Below are 18,245 nucleotides of genomic sequence, written 5' to 3'. Positions count from 1 at the left end.
TCACCTAGTCTTCGCAGATCATCGGGGAACCCGAGTACTCCGGGACCACTAACTGTGGCCCCGAGCGCTCTCTCCTGGGACTTAATCTTTTTTACCTCGCGGAGGTGACCCCGCGGGATGGCGCCACGTGACGGATTACTGGCCTGGCCTCGGGATTCGGGGACCCCTGGTTCCCGATTCACCGATAGGTAGCCACAGTGGATCCGGCAGTCGAGGTCAGGGAACCACGTCGCATTGCCATCGTGCCTCCGACTAAGGTGGACGATGCGGCGTCCATGGAGGCGGAGGTTGAAGACTCATCGGAGAGAGCCTCCTCGACCTCAAAGCTGGATTTGATGAAGGCCAGCGCGACGGAGGAAGACCTGACCGACATGTTGAAGTCGATGCCACGGGAAGAAGAGGCGGGACCGTAGTCTGCCATTGCTCTAGGAAGGCTCCTACCGTGGCGGACCCGGAAGATTCAATTGTGGTGGGCGGTCGTCGCATTGGAAGATTTCGAAGCCGGTTCGGCCATGTCAGAGGAGGCTCTAGTGGCTTGCACTGGAATGGAGCGAGCGGCCTCAGCCCTCAGAGGAGATAGCGGGGTGTACGTACTCAGGAGAGTACAATCAAATGCAATCCTCTGGATCCTCCTTCTCCTCCGAGGAAGACATCACCACCGCTGGAGCGTTGAAGAGAGAAGCAACATCAAGGCGTGCTGCCATCATTGGCGATGGTCCGGTGTCAATCATTGTCATGTTCGGAGCTGCTGCCGTGAAGGATCTCAAGCTGTTGGTCGGTGCTGCAGATGCTCGAACTCCAAAAGAGTATAGCGGCATGGGCAGCGAGGCCGGTGGAAGCAAGAGTAGTGGCTAGACGACAGGCGAGGCTGCCGCATGTGTCACAGCCCGTGGAAGACTGCTATGACGGCCAGACGACGAGCAGCACCGCGAAGTGGACGACGGCAAGGACGATGCGACACGACAACAACAACAATGTACGGAGATGCAGGTATGTCATGGATTGGGCAAAACAGGTTCGCCATGGAGTGCTCACCATGTGGGAGGGGCCTTCGTGCCTCTCTGTTGGTGTTTGTTGTCTGGTCGGATGGTCTTTTTCTTCTTACGAATGCTCAGTGGTGAACTTGGTGCTGATAACGTGTTTGAAATAGAGATGTAGTAGATAGAGTAGAGAATTAGAGAGTAAACAGTACAACCAAGAACTTGCCTTAGTGATTAATGTGTATATTATTCCTACAATTATTACTAGGAAACTAGCTATGGTTACGTCACAAGTATTTTGCACGGGTGCGTATATTCATTTATCGACATGTGTATAACCAAAGTAAACACTTCACAGACTCTGGAGCCCGCGCTTTTCAATTGATGTATGCTGGAACTGATCATGACTATATACAATACTCCCTCCGTTCGAGAATATAAGATATTTTTTTTTACTTGATCTTTGAAGTTAGACTTTAATTATTATTCTTTATAAAATATATAGTTTAAGGCTACAAAATCAATATAGTGTGAAAGAGCTTTCAAATATAAATCTAGTTATATAATATTTATACACTATATACATCTCTAATTTAACCAATTATTGATCAAAATAATTTGATTTTTTTAAAAATAAAATACGCCTTATTTTTTAATGGAGGGAGTATCTCATTTTGGCCAAATAGCACTGCTACAACAACACATAGAACACAAGAAAACTACGAACGTACATCATAACAGTAACAAATGTAAAAGACAAAAAAAGGAGAAGAACGCTTGGAGCTTCAAGCCAATCCAACGAACGGGCTTAAACCAAAAAGGTAGGCTCTAAAGCAGTACAGCTGAACGGATTCTTGGGGGTAAAGAGGAAGGTGTGAATCGGTGTGGTGTGTAAATTCAACATAACACTCTGTGTTTCCACCGTTGCAAAAATGGAAGCAGCCAAAATATGCCAAATCCATCCTCCGCTTGCCTGTAGCCAACGCAGTCTTTTGCAACGTCTTTTTGTCCATTATGTGTTGCCAATTTTAGCACTATGAATTTGGCTGGCTCTCTCTCTCTCTCTATAGTTCTATATATACCCCCTATCCCCCCCCCCCCCCTCCAGCGAGCTCAAAGCAAGAGAACATCAAACCTGTCCTCGATTGTAAGGTCAGCAGATCTATCTCCCTAACATTTTCTTCTCCGTTTGGATAGGTAGAGATCGCGTCAAGAGTTAGCAGATATCGATCTCTTTTTTTCGTAATTTTCTCGTTCGTGAGGAAGAACTTGAGCAAGACCCCCTTCTATTTGTTCAACGTTTGCATAGGTTAGAGATCGCGAGCGAGCATATCAGCAGAGATCTGCATCTGTTTCTTTTTCTCTCTCTGATTAATCTGTTCACACTCCACAGCAGAATAATCTAGGGATTGCATCTCTGTATCTGAAGAGAAGACTGTTAGACTTAATCCTTGTCGTGGGCCTAGATGACTCGATTGAAGTTTAGAGTCTTGGTCGTAATTTGCAAGGTTCGATCGTGCGGTATGCACGGGAGTAGTCAGAGTTCGAGTCGGAATCGGATTGTGGGATGGTACAATTCGTGTTAGGATTCGTAGTTAGCAGGTCGCTATAAATATGAGTTGTAATCTCTAATTTGTAAGGAAGATATAGAGTCGTGCAAATCACGAGTTGAATAGTCTAAAATCTTCTCCAGTGAGTTTTTGTCTTGTTTTATTGTTCTCGTCGAGATACATGAGTTTGTTCTTGCTGAGTAGTACGACTCAGGAATAGCTGAGTGTTGCTGATCGATTGATGTGATCGAGAGCAGCACGTACACGGTGGATAGCCAGATTAGTCGTGGTCGAGCATGTACGACTGGTCGTGACTGGTGGTTGAGAGTTGGTATGCTTTCATACTTTGGTCGCCCGGGTGCTCGAGGAACCTGGTTGCTTGCGTTGTTGCGAATCCGGAGTGATCGCGCACATGATCCAGTGGTTGGACCCAACATCTGGTATCAGAGCCCGTAGTGCGTAGCACAAACTCGTGAAGATGTCGATCGTACCTCAGGGCGAGGTGGCGTGGGAGAGCGGCGGTGGGTCGTTCCTGTACTCGCAGTTGATGACGACGAACTACACGAGCTGGGTGATTCGCATGCAGGCGATGATGAAAGATCAAGGTGTCTGGGAGGCAGTCGCGCCAGCGGTCGGTGAGGCCGTCCACGAGAAAAAGGACAAGAAGGCGAGATCACATCTCTTCCAAGCGCTCATGGAGGATCTCCTGATGTAGGTGGTAAGGAAGAAAACTACAAAGAAGGTCTGGGATTATCTGAAGAGAAGACCAGGGAAGACGCAGTCAGGCACCAGTCGTACTCGTTCGTCAATCCAAAGGTATACCGTGAGGACGGCCCTTATATACATGTTCCTCCATTTCTTTTGGTGATGGGGAAGAGATCCCAAGTACCCAGGCTTGCTTGCGCGTATTTTCTGACGTGTACATCAGCTAGCTAGGACAAATATGTGTCCATATGATGATAAATGTTGAGTTTGTCGTATTTTGAAGCTTTAGCCACGTTAGTACCCTATTACTAGTTGAAATCTAGCTTTCATATATATTCTTAGATTTGGTTCTTTATTAGTTCTTTCATATATATCCCTCATCGCCTGCGTAAGGTAGAGAACGCGAGTTCAATAGATCAGATCTATTAGCCACGTTAGTTTTCTTTTACTATTTACTGCTCGTAATCTTTCTTGAATGTTTGTAGACTTTGTTTTTGCTCTATTGTAACCTGTATTCCCATGTAGACGAGTGACATGAAATCCGATACATCTCTCTCTATATATATATAGTGTGCACCAGCCACTAACATTTTGCTCCTGCAAGTGTATGGCCCATTCAAGATATGTTGAGTGGTGCATCAAAGTGGATTGAGTTCTAGCTTTACCCCTATCTTTGAACGTCTGTCTCTAGCAGTCTACCTCTCACCCTAACAAAAATAAATTGTGTCTAGCTCACGCTAAAATAAAGCAAATGCTATATCTTAGGCAACTATTTTTTTTTTAAAAAAAATCAGTAGTGAATCCGAGCCGTCAGATCATGATCCAATAGCCCACGTGCATCTTCAACTTTCAACTGTCTCCTCGTGCCTCCTGCCTCATTGCGTCGCGACACCTCCCGCTGATGGATCCTAGCCCCCGCCTCCTGCCCTCCTTCACTCATCTCCGACGGCGCTCTTACCGCCGCTGCCCACCATCGCACTAACCTGTCTCCATTGAGCCGTCTTCGCTTGCCCTTGCCCCAGCACCGCCCACCGACCATCCTCTACCACCCGCGACCCACGGCATCCCTACCGCCTTGCCACTCTGCCCAACACCCACCTCCTCCACCGAGACGCCCTGCCATCGCTGACAACCTGAAACCCTAACCCCTGTCGCCTGATCACGCTCCTAAATTTCTAGCGTCTAAAATTTAGGAAGCATGAAAAAAGACCGTCTCTAGCTTTCCTCCTGCTTTCCCTGTAAGTTGGATTCTGAATTTTCTGATAATACAGAAATATATGTCCATAGGATGATAAGGGATACTGAAGCCACTTTCTCTATCAGCACTAGAAATCTTTGTTGAATTATTATTTTTTAATTTGGTGTGCTTCTTGTAACATGTATCCCCCAAGCAATTCAAACCCGATGTATTAGTCTGGTTTGTATGTAATAATGTACGAATATATTTTGCTATCTGAAAGGACCGATCGAGAAGCGCTAGCTATCTCAATTGACTGCAGCTTCTGATCTGTCGTCGTTTTCACCTTAGGTAGGTTAAGTTTAGCTCCTGTTGAAAATGAAGCACGCCATCAGCATATGAAAAAAAAAATGATTTTGTTTATTTGCAGTTGCACACGTTGTACTTTCAATAATTCATGTACCTATTGTTTCCTTTTTCCATTTTGCAGCATTTTATCAGTGTCATCAACTGTTTGTTTCACCCCTTTGAACATGAGTTCGGAGAATAACAAGGACAAGGAGGTCTCTCTGCCGACGCCGGTGGTAGCTGTGCCTCTGTCAATGGTCCCGCCGGCAAACCTTCCCGTACCCCAGCAACTTGGTAACAACCGCAGCCTCTATCTCAAAGGTATCATGCAGCACTGCGTTGCGGCGTTGGCCATGGGCAACATCGTGGCGGCGAACATAGCGCTACAGGCAATGTCGACCGTCGCGTCCGCCGACGGCGACTCCTTGCAGCCCGTGGCCTTCGCATTCGCCGAGGCGCTCGCGCGTCGCGTGATGCAACCGCTGCTGGGCCTATCCTGGGCGCTCCAGCTCCAGGTCCCGCGGCCGCCCACGCCGGCGCACACTGACGCCGCGCAACAGAACTTCTTCAAGCTGTGCCCGCTCATCCGACTAGCAGCCACGGCGGCGAACCTCGCCATCCTCGAGGCCATGGAGGCCGAGTGCCACGTCCATGTCGTCGACCTCGGCGGCGCCAACCCAAACCAGTGGCTCCATCTGCTCCGCCTCTTCGCCGCGCGTTCTGGGGGCCCGCCCTCCATGCGCCTCACCGTCGTCAACGAGCAGGACGAATTCCTCTCCCGCGCCGCCGGGCTCCTCACGCAGGAGGCCGTGCGTCTGCACGTCCCCTTCGTGTTTAACCCGGTGCGATCACACATTGATCGGTTCTTTGCTCCCAGTGTTGCTGCCCTCCGTGTCGAGCACAACCAGGCCCTGGTGATCACGTCCACGCTGCAGCTCCACCGCTTGATCGCCGACGTGGTTACCATCGAGCTACCAGCCAAGAAAGGAAAGAAGAAGAAGCCGGAGCAGACTACCACTACCCTGCATCAGATAACAAAGGCAGATGCGCTCCTCCGCGTCCTTTGTGACCTGTCGCCGAAGCTGATGGTGCTGACGGAGCAGGAGGCCGACCACAACTGTGCCGTCCTCTGGGACCGCGCCCGGAACGCCTTCGACTACTACGCGGAGCTGTTCCGCGACCTGGAGGCTGGTGGAGCTACGACTACGAGTGGGTCGTTGGTGCTGCTCAGGGAGGAGATCATGGACATTGTCGCCGGTGATGGCGTGTCACGGCGGGAGCGCCATGAGAAGATGGTGCGCTGGACGCTGCGGATGAGAGAGGCTGGGTTCGAGCCCGCGCAGATGAGCGTCAACGCGTTCGTGCAGACGTTGAGGCTGGCACAACAGCTGTCGAGCGATGGCAAGCTGACGATGTATGGGGCACGGAAGGCCAACGGGTGCTTCTTCCTCTACTCGCGCGCGATCCCGATGTTCTCGGTGTCAGCATGGCGGCCGGCGAGGAGGACCAGCGAGTGATCCGCGACCGGCTTGTCGTCCGTCTCAGGCTCAATGGCGTTATTGCATTGAGCTCAGTGGCTGGTCAGAGTCTTGGTGATTCTATGTCGTCATAGATCTAGTTATCACCTTGCCATTATATTAATTACCTTTTTGTTTGATCGGCTGAACTAGTTTTGCGTAACAAATTAAAGGCTGAACTATTTATTATCGTTTGTTCCTTTTAATCCTGCCATGTTGTTGTTACTTTCGTTGTATGCATCAAGTTGGACTTGTTAGCAAGATGCAGGACGTTGAATTTTAAAAAAGTTATATTAATCATGTCGTATTTGATCTTATTTCTTGCTTAAGTCATAACTATTGTGTATCAGAATTAATTTATCATTCTATCTACCAGCATCTATTATATTAGTAATTGACTAATAAAAAAACCTACTTCTTCACTCTCAAGGCTAGAAATTATATACCACGTTAGTGAGAGAAGAAAGAAAGCAAAGGGTTCTTGTATATGCATATGAATTATTCATCACTGCCATTGTAGCGAAAAATGACTCTATTAGATTATGATTATAATTTTGGTGATTAATGATAATATAGTCTTTGGGACTAACATGTTTGTTAAGAATATATGTTGGTAGGTCTCATGGATATAATATATCAAGAAGTTACCGCAGCGGGATAATGTTTGATTAAATTGGAAAAGTCCCAGTAAGATTTGCCTCACCGGATGGTCCAGTGCAGAGGAATTTATACTCACCAGAGCATTGTATCCGGAGGTTGATAGCCTCATCGAATAGTCTGGTATATAGGACATAAACTCACTGGAGTATTTCTGACAAAGGTGGAGAAGGTTGAGGACCTCACCGGATAATTCGGTGATGTGCACTGGGTAATACTGGAGTATTTCCTGCAGAGAAAAATGCAAGTGCAGAAGACTGAAGATTAACCCATCGGATGGTCCGATCCCCTGTGTGTTAACTCACCGAAGTATTTTTGACAAAGGGGGAGAAGACTGAGGACCTCACCGGATAGTCTGGTGATCTGCACTAGGTAACACTAGAGTATTTTCTGCAGAGAATAATGCAAGTGCAGAAGACTGAAGGTCAACCTACCGAATGGTTCGCTGCTTGGTTTGTGCACACCGGATTATAGCACTAGAGCATTTCTTGCAGAGGTGACTACAAGCGTTGAAAAAGGAAGAACAACCCACCGGAAGGTCCAATACTCAGATGATGAATGTACCGAAGTATTTTACATAGAGAGGCTACAAAGACTCGGATGACTCAAGATAACTCATCAGAAAGTCCGATGATAGATTTGAAGGTACACCGGAGTACCCGGTGTGCATAGAGGCATTAAGTGGAGTTCTAACGGCTAGTTTCTGAGGTTTTACTGATCGGATGATCCGATGTTAGTACTACTGTTCTCACCGGATCATCTGGTGTTAACAGCTTTTCTAAGCCGTTGGGAAAACGGCTAGTTGGCGGGTTTGAGGATATAAGTACCCCTCCACTCAGTCATTTGAAGGTGTGGTATGCTGTTGGAGTTCAGATAATCTCATAGACACTTGAGAAGACATCCAAGGCTGCAATCCTCTTGAGCGGTAGAGTAGACAGACTAGATAAACCCTAGAGCACATTTAGATAGAAATTGAGATAGGTTTATCTTGTGAATTTTTTGAGGTCATTAGTTTGTAAGTGTCATAATTCACCTCCCTCTTAGGACATCACCGTATCCTCACGACCATTAAAAAACTAATGAATCCCAAAATGTCTCTATACTTGTTTCTCTATTACCCACTTCTGGCATTATTAAAAAATGCTCCAATTACCATACGCATATGTATAATTTAGTTGCTATACATAAGAACAATTCAATTTAGATTTTATCTCCCAAAACCCAAGAAGCGTAAGTTGCTAGAGTTTCTTGGGGGCAGGGGGGGGGGGTTAGAAAAATAGCAGCTATCAGCAACACTGGATAATAGTATATCATGGCAATTCTTCACACCAGAAGAAGAAGAAGCAGAAAAAGAGGAAGATGAATTAGGCAACGGTTAAACAGAAGGCTGCAAAGAAGATTGTTCAATTAATACCTTGCAAATATGTCTTCGGTTAGGAACTAATTTTATATAGGGCCATAATTTTGGTAGTCTTTCAAATAGTTTTTGTGCACGACTTTACTAAGTTAGAACCTAAATTTGTATGAATACTTGAAGTGTTACAAATTATAAGCTCGATGTGCTGAAGTATCAGATTATCAATTTAATAAGGTAATGAAAAACAATTACTTTGGCATTAGAGAAATGAAAAACTTGGAAACACTTTTCTCTCGAAACTATATCTGACTCCAGCCATTCAATTGTGTGAGGCACCTTGCTAGTTTCAATGATTACATGTGTAAAGGATACATTTTTTCCTACCTTTCTCACAGGTGGGCAGTGAATCTTGTGTTTTAAGGTCTGGTTTAAGGAACAGATTTGCTACTTATAAGTATCCTGATTTTTACTTGAGACCAAGTCATTTATTGTGAACATTTGATTTGTGGTGATCGATATTATTTTGTTGTTCTAATGGATGAAGTATATTATGTGTTGAGCAACAAACAAAGTTCAATTATTTATTTATTTTGGGGGTGGCAAAATGGCAAGGCGATTACTCTCTTGCATATATATCATGAAACTGCAGTACTTTGAAATCCATAGGTTTGTTTGTGCATTCATTTGCTGGACTGGTTACGAGCTTGTTGCATTATTCTCCATTATTCAAGTAAGGCTCAATTGATCTCTGTGCAGTCTAGTTTTTCTGCTTGCCATTCTGTCATCCATTCAGTATTCCAAAATGGACAAGGTGGAGCTCATTTTGTCATATCCAACGATTTGCACTAAAATTTAATAGGTACATGTTAAACTTGAGCACTCGAAAATCTAGACTTGACCAAATGGTGGATCCCATTGTATTTTCACAACTGGAAAACTGAATTTCCTTGACAACCATAAATCGACAAGGAAAAGCCAAAAACAATCAAAAAGGATTTCCTTGTCGGTCAGCCATCAAGAAAAAACCGTCAGAGCTAGGCCGACATGGAAATAAAATTTGCTTGTCGGTTGGCCGTTAGAAATCATTTCTCTGACACGAATTTCTGACGGTTTGCTCACAGGAAAATTTGCATGTGTCAGGTTTTCGGACTTTATTTCTGACAGCAAAGAATCGTCAAAAATAATTTCTCAGTCGGCCTGTGCCATCAAAGGAAAAAACTTATGTTCTGTTAGGTTTACCCTCTATATTTTTTGTCGTGGGTCGGCCGACAGGGAAATGAATATACCTTATCAACTCCACAGCCGCCAAAGTAAACTTATCTATTTACTGACGAGCATAGCCATCAGCGAAAGTAAACTTCAGTCAGCAATTAGTTCGCATTTAATTTGTAAAAATCATATTTGAATCATACAAACAATATTTCAATGTGCACGCCACACACATCAGAGACTGATTCAAATGATGATTGACTCAACTAGAACACATGAATCATTACATACAACATACGAACATGACATCCATTTATGGTTCGGCATCACTGGAATGTATTCAGTACATCAGTCACATGCATACCCAAAAGAGCAGCCCACAAAAGCCATAAACTTTCAGCACCACCATTGTACTAGCTAGAGGTTAGAAAATGGAGTTCATACCACCACATTCTCCTACCTACCAACCTAGTATGCATATACACAACACTTCAAATGATCAAAATAGCAACTGCATTCTGTTTTGAAAGTGAACAAGCACTGGCAGATGCATGGTTTCCATTTCTGCTCTGGAGTTGCTGGAATCATAATTGTTGTTGTTGATGTTTGTGCCGCCGAAGTCCTCGCCTTCGCTGGCATCATCATCGATGTCGTTAGTGGACTCAGTGCCAACATGAGATGAACATGTTACCTGCATGTGAAATATACTATTATATTTCCATATAGGTAGAATCGATAAACTTTGCAAAATCTTGGAGCTGGAATCCAAGAACTTTGCAACTAATGTGACAAGTATAATGGGATCTACATGTGCATTGGAGATATAAGAAAATTTCAGCATGCATAATTATTATAGTAGGACTAGATCACCTCAATAGGATAATAGAGCATATGAAATTTACATTATGTATAGATTGCAGCATATGAGGTGCAAAGTGAAATCAGTTCAAATTTAGTCTCCAAAAATTTGATGAATGCAGTAGCAGAAAAGTTTTGTTTTCAGAGGCTCTCACACACATTTACAAGAAACAAATTACCATGAGACCTAAACTAATGCAAATTAAGCCCAGTAGCTATACAAGAATTAACATGAGGCCACTTTCTCATTGCTACACTGCGTGTTGCCATTCTGAATACCAAAAAGTACTAGTTTTCTAGTTGGAGTGGTTGTTGGAATAAGAGCATATTATACTATGATTTATCATGGGTTATATATAAGAGAGTGGAATAGTAATCAGGGCCACATACACTCATAATTGCTTGGGCAGTTAATAGACGTTGTAGCACTTGCTGTGGTATTTCCTTTCCCAAGTCCTGATAATGTCCCTATAAGTATAGTAAAAATATATATAATTCAGAACTTGTCTAGGTATTAATTGGTTGTAAAAAACTTAATATAGATTCACATGTACCAATAGCAACTCTGTAGTAACTTGGCTCTGCTAACAACAAATAATTGTCTGCGTCATTGTTAACTACTCTTCCCTCCAGTTAGTTTTAGCGCTAGTTTTACTGTTCCCTCCATTTTGTTTTCTTTGGTGTGGCGCTTGTGGCTGGGAGAGTAATTTTATTGCCAGAGTATATCAATTAATGCTCCACTGGTGTGGCGCTTGGGGAAGGGAGAAAGAAGAGAGAGAGAGATAATGCCACCATTAATTGCACACTTTGTCTTATACTAATTGAGGGGTAGTATAGATATTTCTCTCATCTCCTTAATCTTTATGTCCAACTCTAAAACGATTTATATTTGCAACCAGAAAGAGTACCAGACTACCAGTACATACTAATGACAACTAACGTTGCAACTTTACAGTCGTACTTGCAGTACTAACAGTAACAAGCACTTCATAGTATTAACTAGCGATCACCTCTTCTATACGCGTGCATATATAGCGACCAAGTCCAAATTTCTATCGTTAAATCTTTATATTTTGTGTGGAGAATAGCATCAGCTATATGTAGAGTGGGAGAGAATGGGATGGGCCGCCGGCCCGCCACTGAACTCCCTTAGGCAGCAAGTAATTTCTGACATATTATATATTGTATCATTGATCTTTTTGAAACTAAATAAGGGCTAAGTATGCAAAAAAAGCGCTTATAAGAAAGGCTTATATATGATATACATGGAATGAAAACATGTTAGAAGTACGAAGGGTATACTTCAATCGATCTTAATGCCAGTAGAATATTACTAGCTATAACATATATTGAAAGTGATAATATTGGGTGTTTCAATTAAGGAGTTTGACGATGAGCAGTATAAAACTATCATATATGACTATTCTATATGTGTGCAAATTTTTTAGAATTTTTTGGATTCTCAGAGCATACGATTGTATCTAGAAAAGGGAACCCTAGACGTATAGAAACTATCCGCATGTGCTAGGATATCTTTTAAACAAGAAAATCTATCCCTAATTTAAGGATGACATAATCTTACTTGAAAAAGAGTTTGGAGGCTACTTGGCAACCCTATATATATACGGAGTCAGGGGGCATGCGGAGGACAAACGAAAAAGGAAGTAACAAGCGCTCAACAACCCTTAAGCCTTCTGCATTCGGATCTGCATCAACATCTTGCCGAGACTACACGCGATGAGCCTTTGACTAGGTTTAGATTACATCTAGGCTAGTCAAGACCCCTCACATTTGTAATCTGTCTCAAAGATCAATACAAGAATATAAGACGTAGGGTTATTATCCTTCAGGAGGTCCGAATCTGTATAAAACTCTGTTTTCTAGTGCTCGATTCGGCAAGAGGAAGTATCTTCTACTCTAATCACATATTTGTAAGATCGACGGTTTACTTAATAGTCGACAGAGCTTGTGTAAACTGATGTCTTATCTTTAATGCACAAATATGGTCGTGATGTCCAGCTACTTAATCGTGAGCACTTTTTTTACACCTGACTTTAACAATAACAGAAAATCATAATTATTAGGACACTGGATAGTGAATTTGGATTCTGTACTAACCATTTTGGTGTTAGCATAGTTTTGGAACCTGTACTAAGTATTTCAGGATTTAAATTTAATGCAACAACAACATTCGTAATGAACATTTGAGTAGAGGGTGGTGACACTAAGATGGGAACTAAGAATTTCTTTTGCAGGGAAAAGAATGGTGCAAGAATCTGACCTTAATGCTAGATATAATTCATATGACACCCAAAAGTTTCTGTTTAGATTATAATGTTGAAGCAAGTTTACATTACGGGAAAAATAATTGCTATTTAGATTACATGGCATTGAGGCAGCACGTAAAGGGGCTTTCTTTCGCTTTACATTTCACTAGAGGAATGGATTAAAATGGTATAGACTTGGGGATTTCTAGTAGTGATGAACTTGCCGAAGTTTTTATTTTGGGGGTTTAAGGGGGGGGGGGGATTTCTATACCTCCACAGGTTACAGCCTCTGATCTGGCCTCTCCTCAGATAGGTATGTGGCTAACCCTACTGGTCTCATTTGATAGATTTCTAAGGTCCTGAGGAAAGAGCTCCCTTCTTCTTTTCCTCAATTTGCTCAGAGTTAGTGTCGAAAATGAAGTATGTCAGTGTCTAGCCATATGCAAATAAGTGGTTATGTTTTTTTATGGCAAATTTGTGTGTATGTTATTTGGATGTTCATTGTTTTGCTTGCATACCATCCGTGCACGCCTGGTAGAGATTTTCTGAATCCTACTCGATTAGCCCAAATTTTTGTAGCTGGATAAGTGGCATCACTATATTATCTGAGATTCACCCATCTAGGAGAGAATGAAGTTTGTGCACTTGATTATGAGAAACCAAGTTGATATGTCACTACTGCAATATCCTCATCAGTGTCGGATCAAAATCGTTATCAATGGCGGGTTTTGAATCGACACTGATTACTTAGCACTGATAGTCACAGACTACAGTGCCAGGTATGGAATCATCACTGAAAATCATTATCAGTACCAGTTTATGGATCGAACCGGCACTGATAGTATACATATCAGTGCTGGTTAGTATTAACAACCGGCACTGATATGTGTACTATCAGTGCCAGTTTGTTTTTAGCAACCGGCACTGATAGGTATTTCCCTCCCTTTTCAAAATGTGGTGGTTGCCGCCAAACCGTGGCATTTTCAAATTCTGGTGGTTGCCGGCAATAGTATACGGTATATTTATAGACACCCACATATAAATTTAATTTACGAGACGTTAAATTTTATCGCAGCATATATACACAAGCACATATAAATTTCAATTCTAAAACATCAAGTCTCATCACAGTATATATACACTACATACATGTGAGGTTTCATTACAACAATGAAAAGGAGTTTAAGGTTTCTCGGTAGTCGAATGTTCTGAACTCTGCTTTTTCTTGTTGGATGAAGGTAACGGGAGAGAGGAGCCAAATTCATGGAACTCGCCGGTTGGACTGATGACTTGGTCAATGATGAACCGGACAAGTTGTTTTTTAAGTGCGTTGATTTCAATGGCATGAGTCGATCTCTGGATAGCACGAGGAGCTGCAATTTCAAGAATTGAAGAAATCAATCCTTATGAACACTTGTTGGACTTGGAAATTAGCCATCAATATGTATGTCGCATACCTCAGCATCGACCACTTGGTATGACGCGTTTCCGTTGAATCTGTGTATGAATTCCTTTACATAAAAACCACATAAATTATTGCCCAGGTCCTGCTACCTACAAGGAAAGTCATGTCGGGTAATCCATTCTTTCGTGAATCGCCGGTGTCTAACACTCTTCTTGATGTATCATAGGTACACTCTGCATTTATGTGATTATTACCGTAAGTAGACTTAGATTCAATCAAATCAATTATTACAAGAGCAATAATAAAATGATCAGGTTTTACCTTTGTAGCAAGTCAATGATGGGTTGGTAGGTTTCTTTTGGATTATTATGTGAGTCGAAGACAACGATCTTGCTAATGTCTGGCTGGATGACAAGGATGATCCAGTGATAACTGCACATAGGTCACCATAGGTTAGTTAGTCCTAATTTCTAACTATGTATTGCTCAAGAAGAGTAGAACATTCATGGAGGGAAACACATACCCAAAGTGGTAGTTTAAAAATATGTATTTCTTCAATTGTAGCTCCAAAATACACTTCAATGCATAGTTCTTGGATCCTTTTAGATCGGATTACATCATTGTCGGGTTTACAAGATGTGGGCTGATGAATCCCACATGGTAGATGCCCTCTGTCCTGCATCTTTGTACCTCCATTCTACATAAGAAATAAGTTAAGATATTCAATCCAATGGTACATGAATGTATACTGTGAATTATACGTATACGACACTTACAGAGTCCAACAACTCAAGATAGACACGTCGAGATCATCTTCCTGGTACAGTCAATATATTTCCTCAAATAATATATAAATAGAGCCATCCCCATGGAGGAAATCTCGATCCTTGTATCTGGCCTCGAACATTTCTCTACCATCCCGCGACTCCTTCATGTACCATGCATGGAATTTCCGAAGTTGATATGTCAGTTTGTCCCACACGTTTGGCGTGACCAAGAGTTCGCTCAACTTAAATTGCCATCTCTCGACTGCTTTTGGTGTCAGGGACTCATCTAGAAATTACTCTTTTGTCATTTTAGCATCTTCAAGAAATCTTTCTAAATTATGTTCTTGTTGTATCTATTCGATAGAAGACTCCTTCAAATATTTCTTACTTTTGATGTGCGTGTAGTCTGATTTACTCTTACGCTCAACAGGTTTGGCCATCTTTAAGAAAAACTTCTGTCTTTCTGCACGAATTGGTATTTTCTTCTTAGGCTCTGGCTTTTGAAGGAATTTCTTAACATTGGCGTCCACTATCGCCTCTAGTTTCCTCTAGTGATTGTTCATAAGGCAACTTCTTAGATGTTGCCACCTTCTTAGGTGCCCTTTGCCTCTGGGATGAAGCCGACTTCTAAGATGAACTCAAATTCTTAGACTGTGTGATGAGCACATGGCTCATTCGGATACGATAAATACCGCCAATAATCCTCAAATCATACAAGGTCCAATTACAAGAGCACATACACGACAATTAGACCACAAGGAATGTGGGAGAAGCACCATACCCGGATGTCACTCCTCGGAGGCCAAGTCTACTCGGACTCGAGGCTGAGCTCTAGTTGTGGTCGTGGTTGAGTCCCAGGACAGCACGTCAGTAAAACAGGCATAACTCTCTCATACGAAGTCCGTTTTAGGTAATCTTGGACATTCTAGAAAGCTTACGAAACGCCCTTTCCAATGGATATGAGCTCAACCAAATATTTCTATAGTTTAGTCAAAATCAAAGAAATAAGGTGCTACGCCACCGTTTGAACCTAGTTGGCTCTTGTAATCGTGTCGAGGTCGGAGCCCAGGTTGTGTACACCTCTTTTCATGGCTGCAAAACCCTAGGTCGACCTTTTCATGTTCCCCTATATATAAACAGTAGTCGTCGTAGTTTAGGCTTGAGTTTAGCTTAGATTATTCTGTTTAGACAATTTTGCCGTTTATCGGTTTGTTGAACCCCAACTCGAGTACTTCATTGGTTATTAGCAATATTCAGATTGCATCTACCTGTTCTTGCTTATGTTCTTGATTCGCTTGCAGGAAAAGCCTTCTTGGCGAGGTCAACCGCGTCTTGGCACGGTTGATAACCACAGAGTAGTGGTGTAGTGATTGCGAGGGTTCTCGATCTGTTCTGTTTAGAGCCTTTGGATCATCAACGTCGAAACTCCACCAATCAACTTATCATATTACCTTTCAGAAGATCGGGCAAACGTGCATCACTGTGCAGCTATTGTTAACTTTGGAGGCGGAGGAGTTGTCTCTCTTGGTGGTGGTGGTGCTAACTTCGAAGGTGGAGGAGTTGGTTCTCTTAGTGACACTGCTCCTGACTTCTAAAGGGGAGGAGTTGGATCCCTTGGTGGCGACTTGCGTAAGGGAGGAGTTGGCTCTCTTCTAGGTGATGATGGTGGTGGTAGTGACCGTGGAGGAGTTGGCTCTCTTCTTTGTGATGCTAGATATTGAACAATCATGCTATCATGTCTCATAAGTAAAAAACATATTATGTACAATGCTACACATAATAGAGACATTGGCGATTTGAATCATTGCTACATATAATATGTACACATGACTTCACCTTGCACAATCCAAACTAATTTAGCGAAGCAGAAAGCAACTATATAGGCACAAAAAAAATTTCAAGTTCACATTCAATTTATGCTTAGAGATCCATCCTATTTTCAGCAGAGTATGCAAGAATGATTACTGAAAGTATCTTATGCAGGATCTAGTAGACTTGCATTTTTCATAACGAATAAGCAACTTTTGATTGAATTGACTCATATAATATGCAGATTTGCATTTTTCACAAACTTTTGGGAATTTGAAACAAAAAAAATGAATATAGTGAATAGAAATTGGATCAAAACAAGTCAATAAGGAAACAACATGCAATATTATTATCTGAGTCAATTCAACATGGAGGGCTCGAGGTGGACGGAATAAAGTTCCCTTCACTTTTGCATAATGGCTAGGTTCAAACGATTACTTCAAGTGCTTATTTGTTGAAGGCATGTATTTCAGTAAGCACTAGCACATGTGTTTGTTTGTAAGAACAAGCATTCTTGTAAGATTATGCACATATGTATTGTATCAGGTTGTCCCTAATTAACAAATACCAAACTAACACAGTGGTACTAGGAATAGTAGTAAGCCAATACAGAACTAACTAAAAAGGAAATAGTAATGGCAATAGCAGATTGGTTTCATTCTAGGAATAGTAGTAAACCAATACAAAGCAAAGGTTCTACATGGCAAGATAACAGTAGCAAAGAATTAGGGCTAGCAGATACAAACTGTACAAAATTTGAAAAACATGCTTTTTGCCAGTAGACCAAACAAACCGGTTAGCAGCTGCAAAATTCAGAGAACAATTTACCTAACTAGCATCTTAGTGGTCGAACTGCTACAACAATTTGCTCCACAAATTACGAAGACTTCATAATATCTAGACCACTCAATCAGAGAAAATTACTTGCCTAACACCAGCAGAGGGGCGGAGGGGGGAGGGGACCGCGATGACTACAAGGAGGGAGTTCCTTTGGTGGCCGGCTACGGGGAGGAGTCAGCACGTCGGGAGGAGGAGCGGCGGCGTGTCGAGAGGAGGCAGCGGTCGGGGAGGATGCAACCATCAGGAGGAGGCGGTGGTCGAGGAGGCGCGACCGAGGAGGAGGTGGCAGTCGAGGAGGAGGCATCGGGAGGAGGAGGCGGTCAAGGAGGTGACGGTCGAGGAGGCGGCAACCGTGGAGGAGGCGACGCGGTCGGGGAGGAGGTGTCGGGAAGAGGCAGTGGCCGAGGAGGAGGCTACGCGGTCGGGGAGGAGGCGACGGTCGAGGATGCGACCGTCGGGGAGGAGCGGCGCTCGGAGGTGAGGAGCGTCGGGAGGAGGAGGAGCAGGCTCAAATGGTAAATAGAGCGAACGAGGAGATCGGTTAAGTGTTGGTATATATATGTACAGAAGCATCAGTGCCGGTTCTAGTTGCTAACCGGCACTGATACATGTATCAGTGCCGGTTCTGGTTGGTAACCAATACTGATAAACGTATCAGTGCCGGTTCTATTTACTAACCAACACTGATATGTGAAGTATCAGTGCCGGTTACTACTTTGATCCGGCACTGATAAATATTTTTTCCCTGGAAATATTCTTCTTTTGTTAAATTTGGTTGAAAACTTGAAAAATACATAGA

General features: G+C 43.0%; 1 protein-coding gene across 1 annotated transcript; it reads left to right on the top strand.

The window, feature by feature from the left end:
* Positions 1-3,008: 3,008 nt before the first annotated feature.
* On the top strand, positions 3,009-6,277 carry LOC133884038 (scarecrow-like protein 3). Its single transcript, XM_062323437.1, has 2 exons — positions 3,009-3,241; positions 4,903-6,277. Exons 1-2 carry the CDS (start codon positions 3,009-3,011, stop codon positions 6,275-6,277), a joined length of 1,608 nt encoding a protein of 535 aa, XP_062179421.1.
* The last annotated feature ends 11,968 nt before the right edge of the window (positions 6,278-18,245 follow it).

Source organism: Phragmites australis, chromosome 11 (genome assembly GCF_958298935.1).
Source record: "Phragmites australis chromosome 11, lpPhrAust1.1, whole genome shotgun sequence".
In the NCBI taxonomy this organism is placed as follows: Eukaryota; Viridiplantae; Streptophyta; class Magnoliopsida; order Poales; family Poaceae; genus Phragmites; species Phragmites australis.
Note: the sequence above shows the minus strand (reverse complement) of the source record. Positions and strands in the feature narration are given on the sequence as shown.

Excerpts from the sequence above, each read along its gene's own strand:
- LOC133884038 (XM_062323437.1), top strand. The coding sequence starts at position 3,009 with ATGTCGATCGTACCTCAGGGCGAGGTGGCGTGGGAGAGCGGCGGTGGG. Across the intron at positions 3,242-4,902 it reads CTCATGGAGGATCTCCTGAT|CATTTTATCAGTGTCATCAA; the intron begins GTAGGTGGTAAG and ends TCCATTTTGCAG.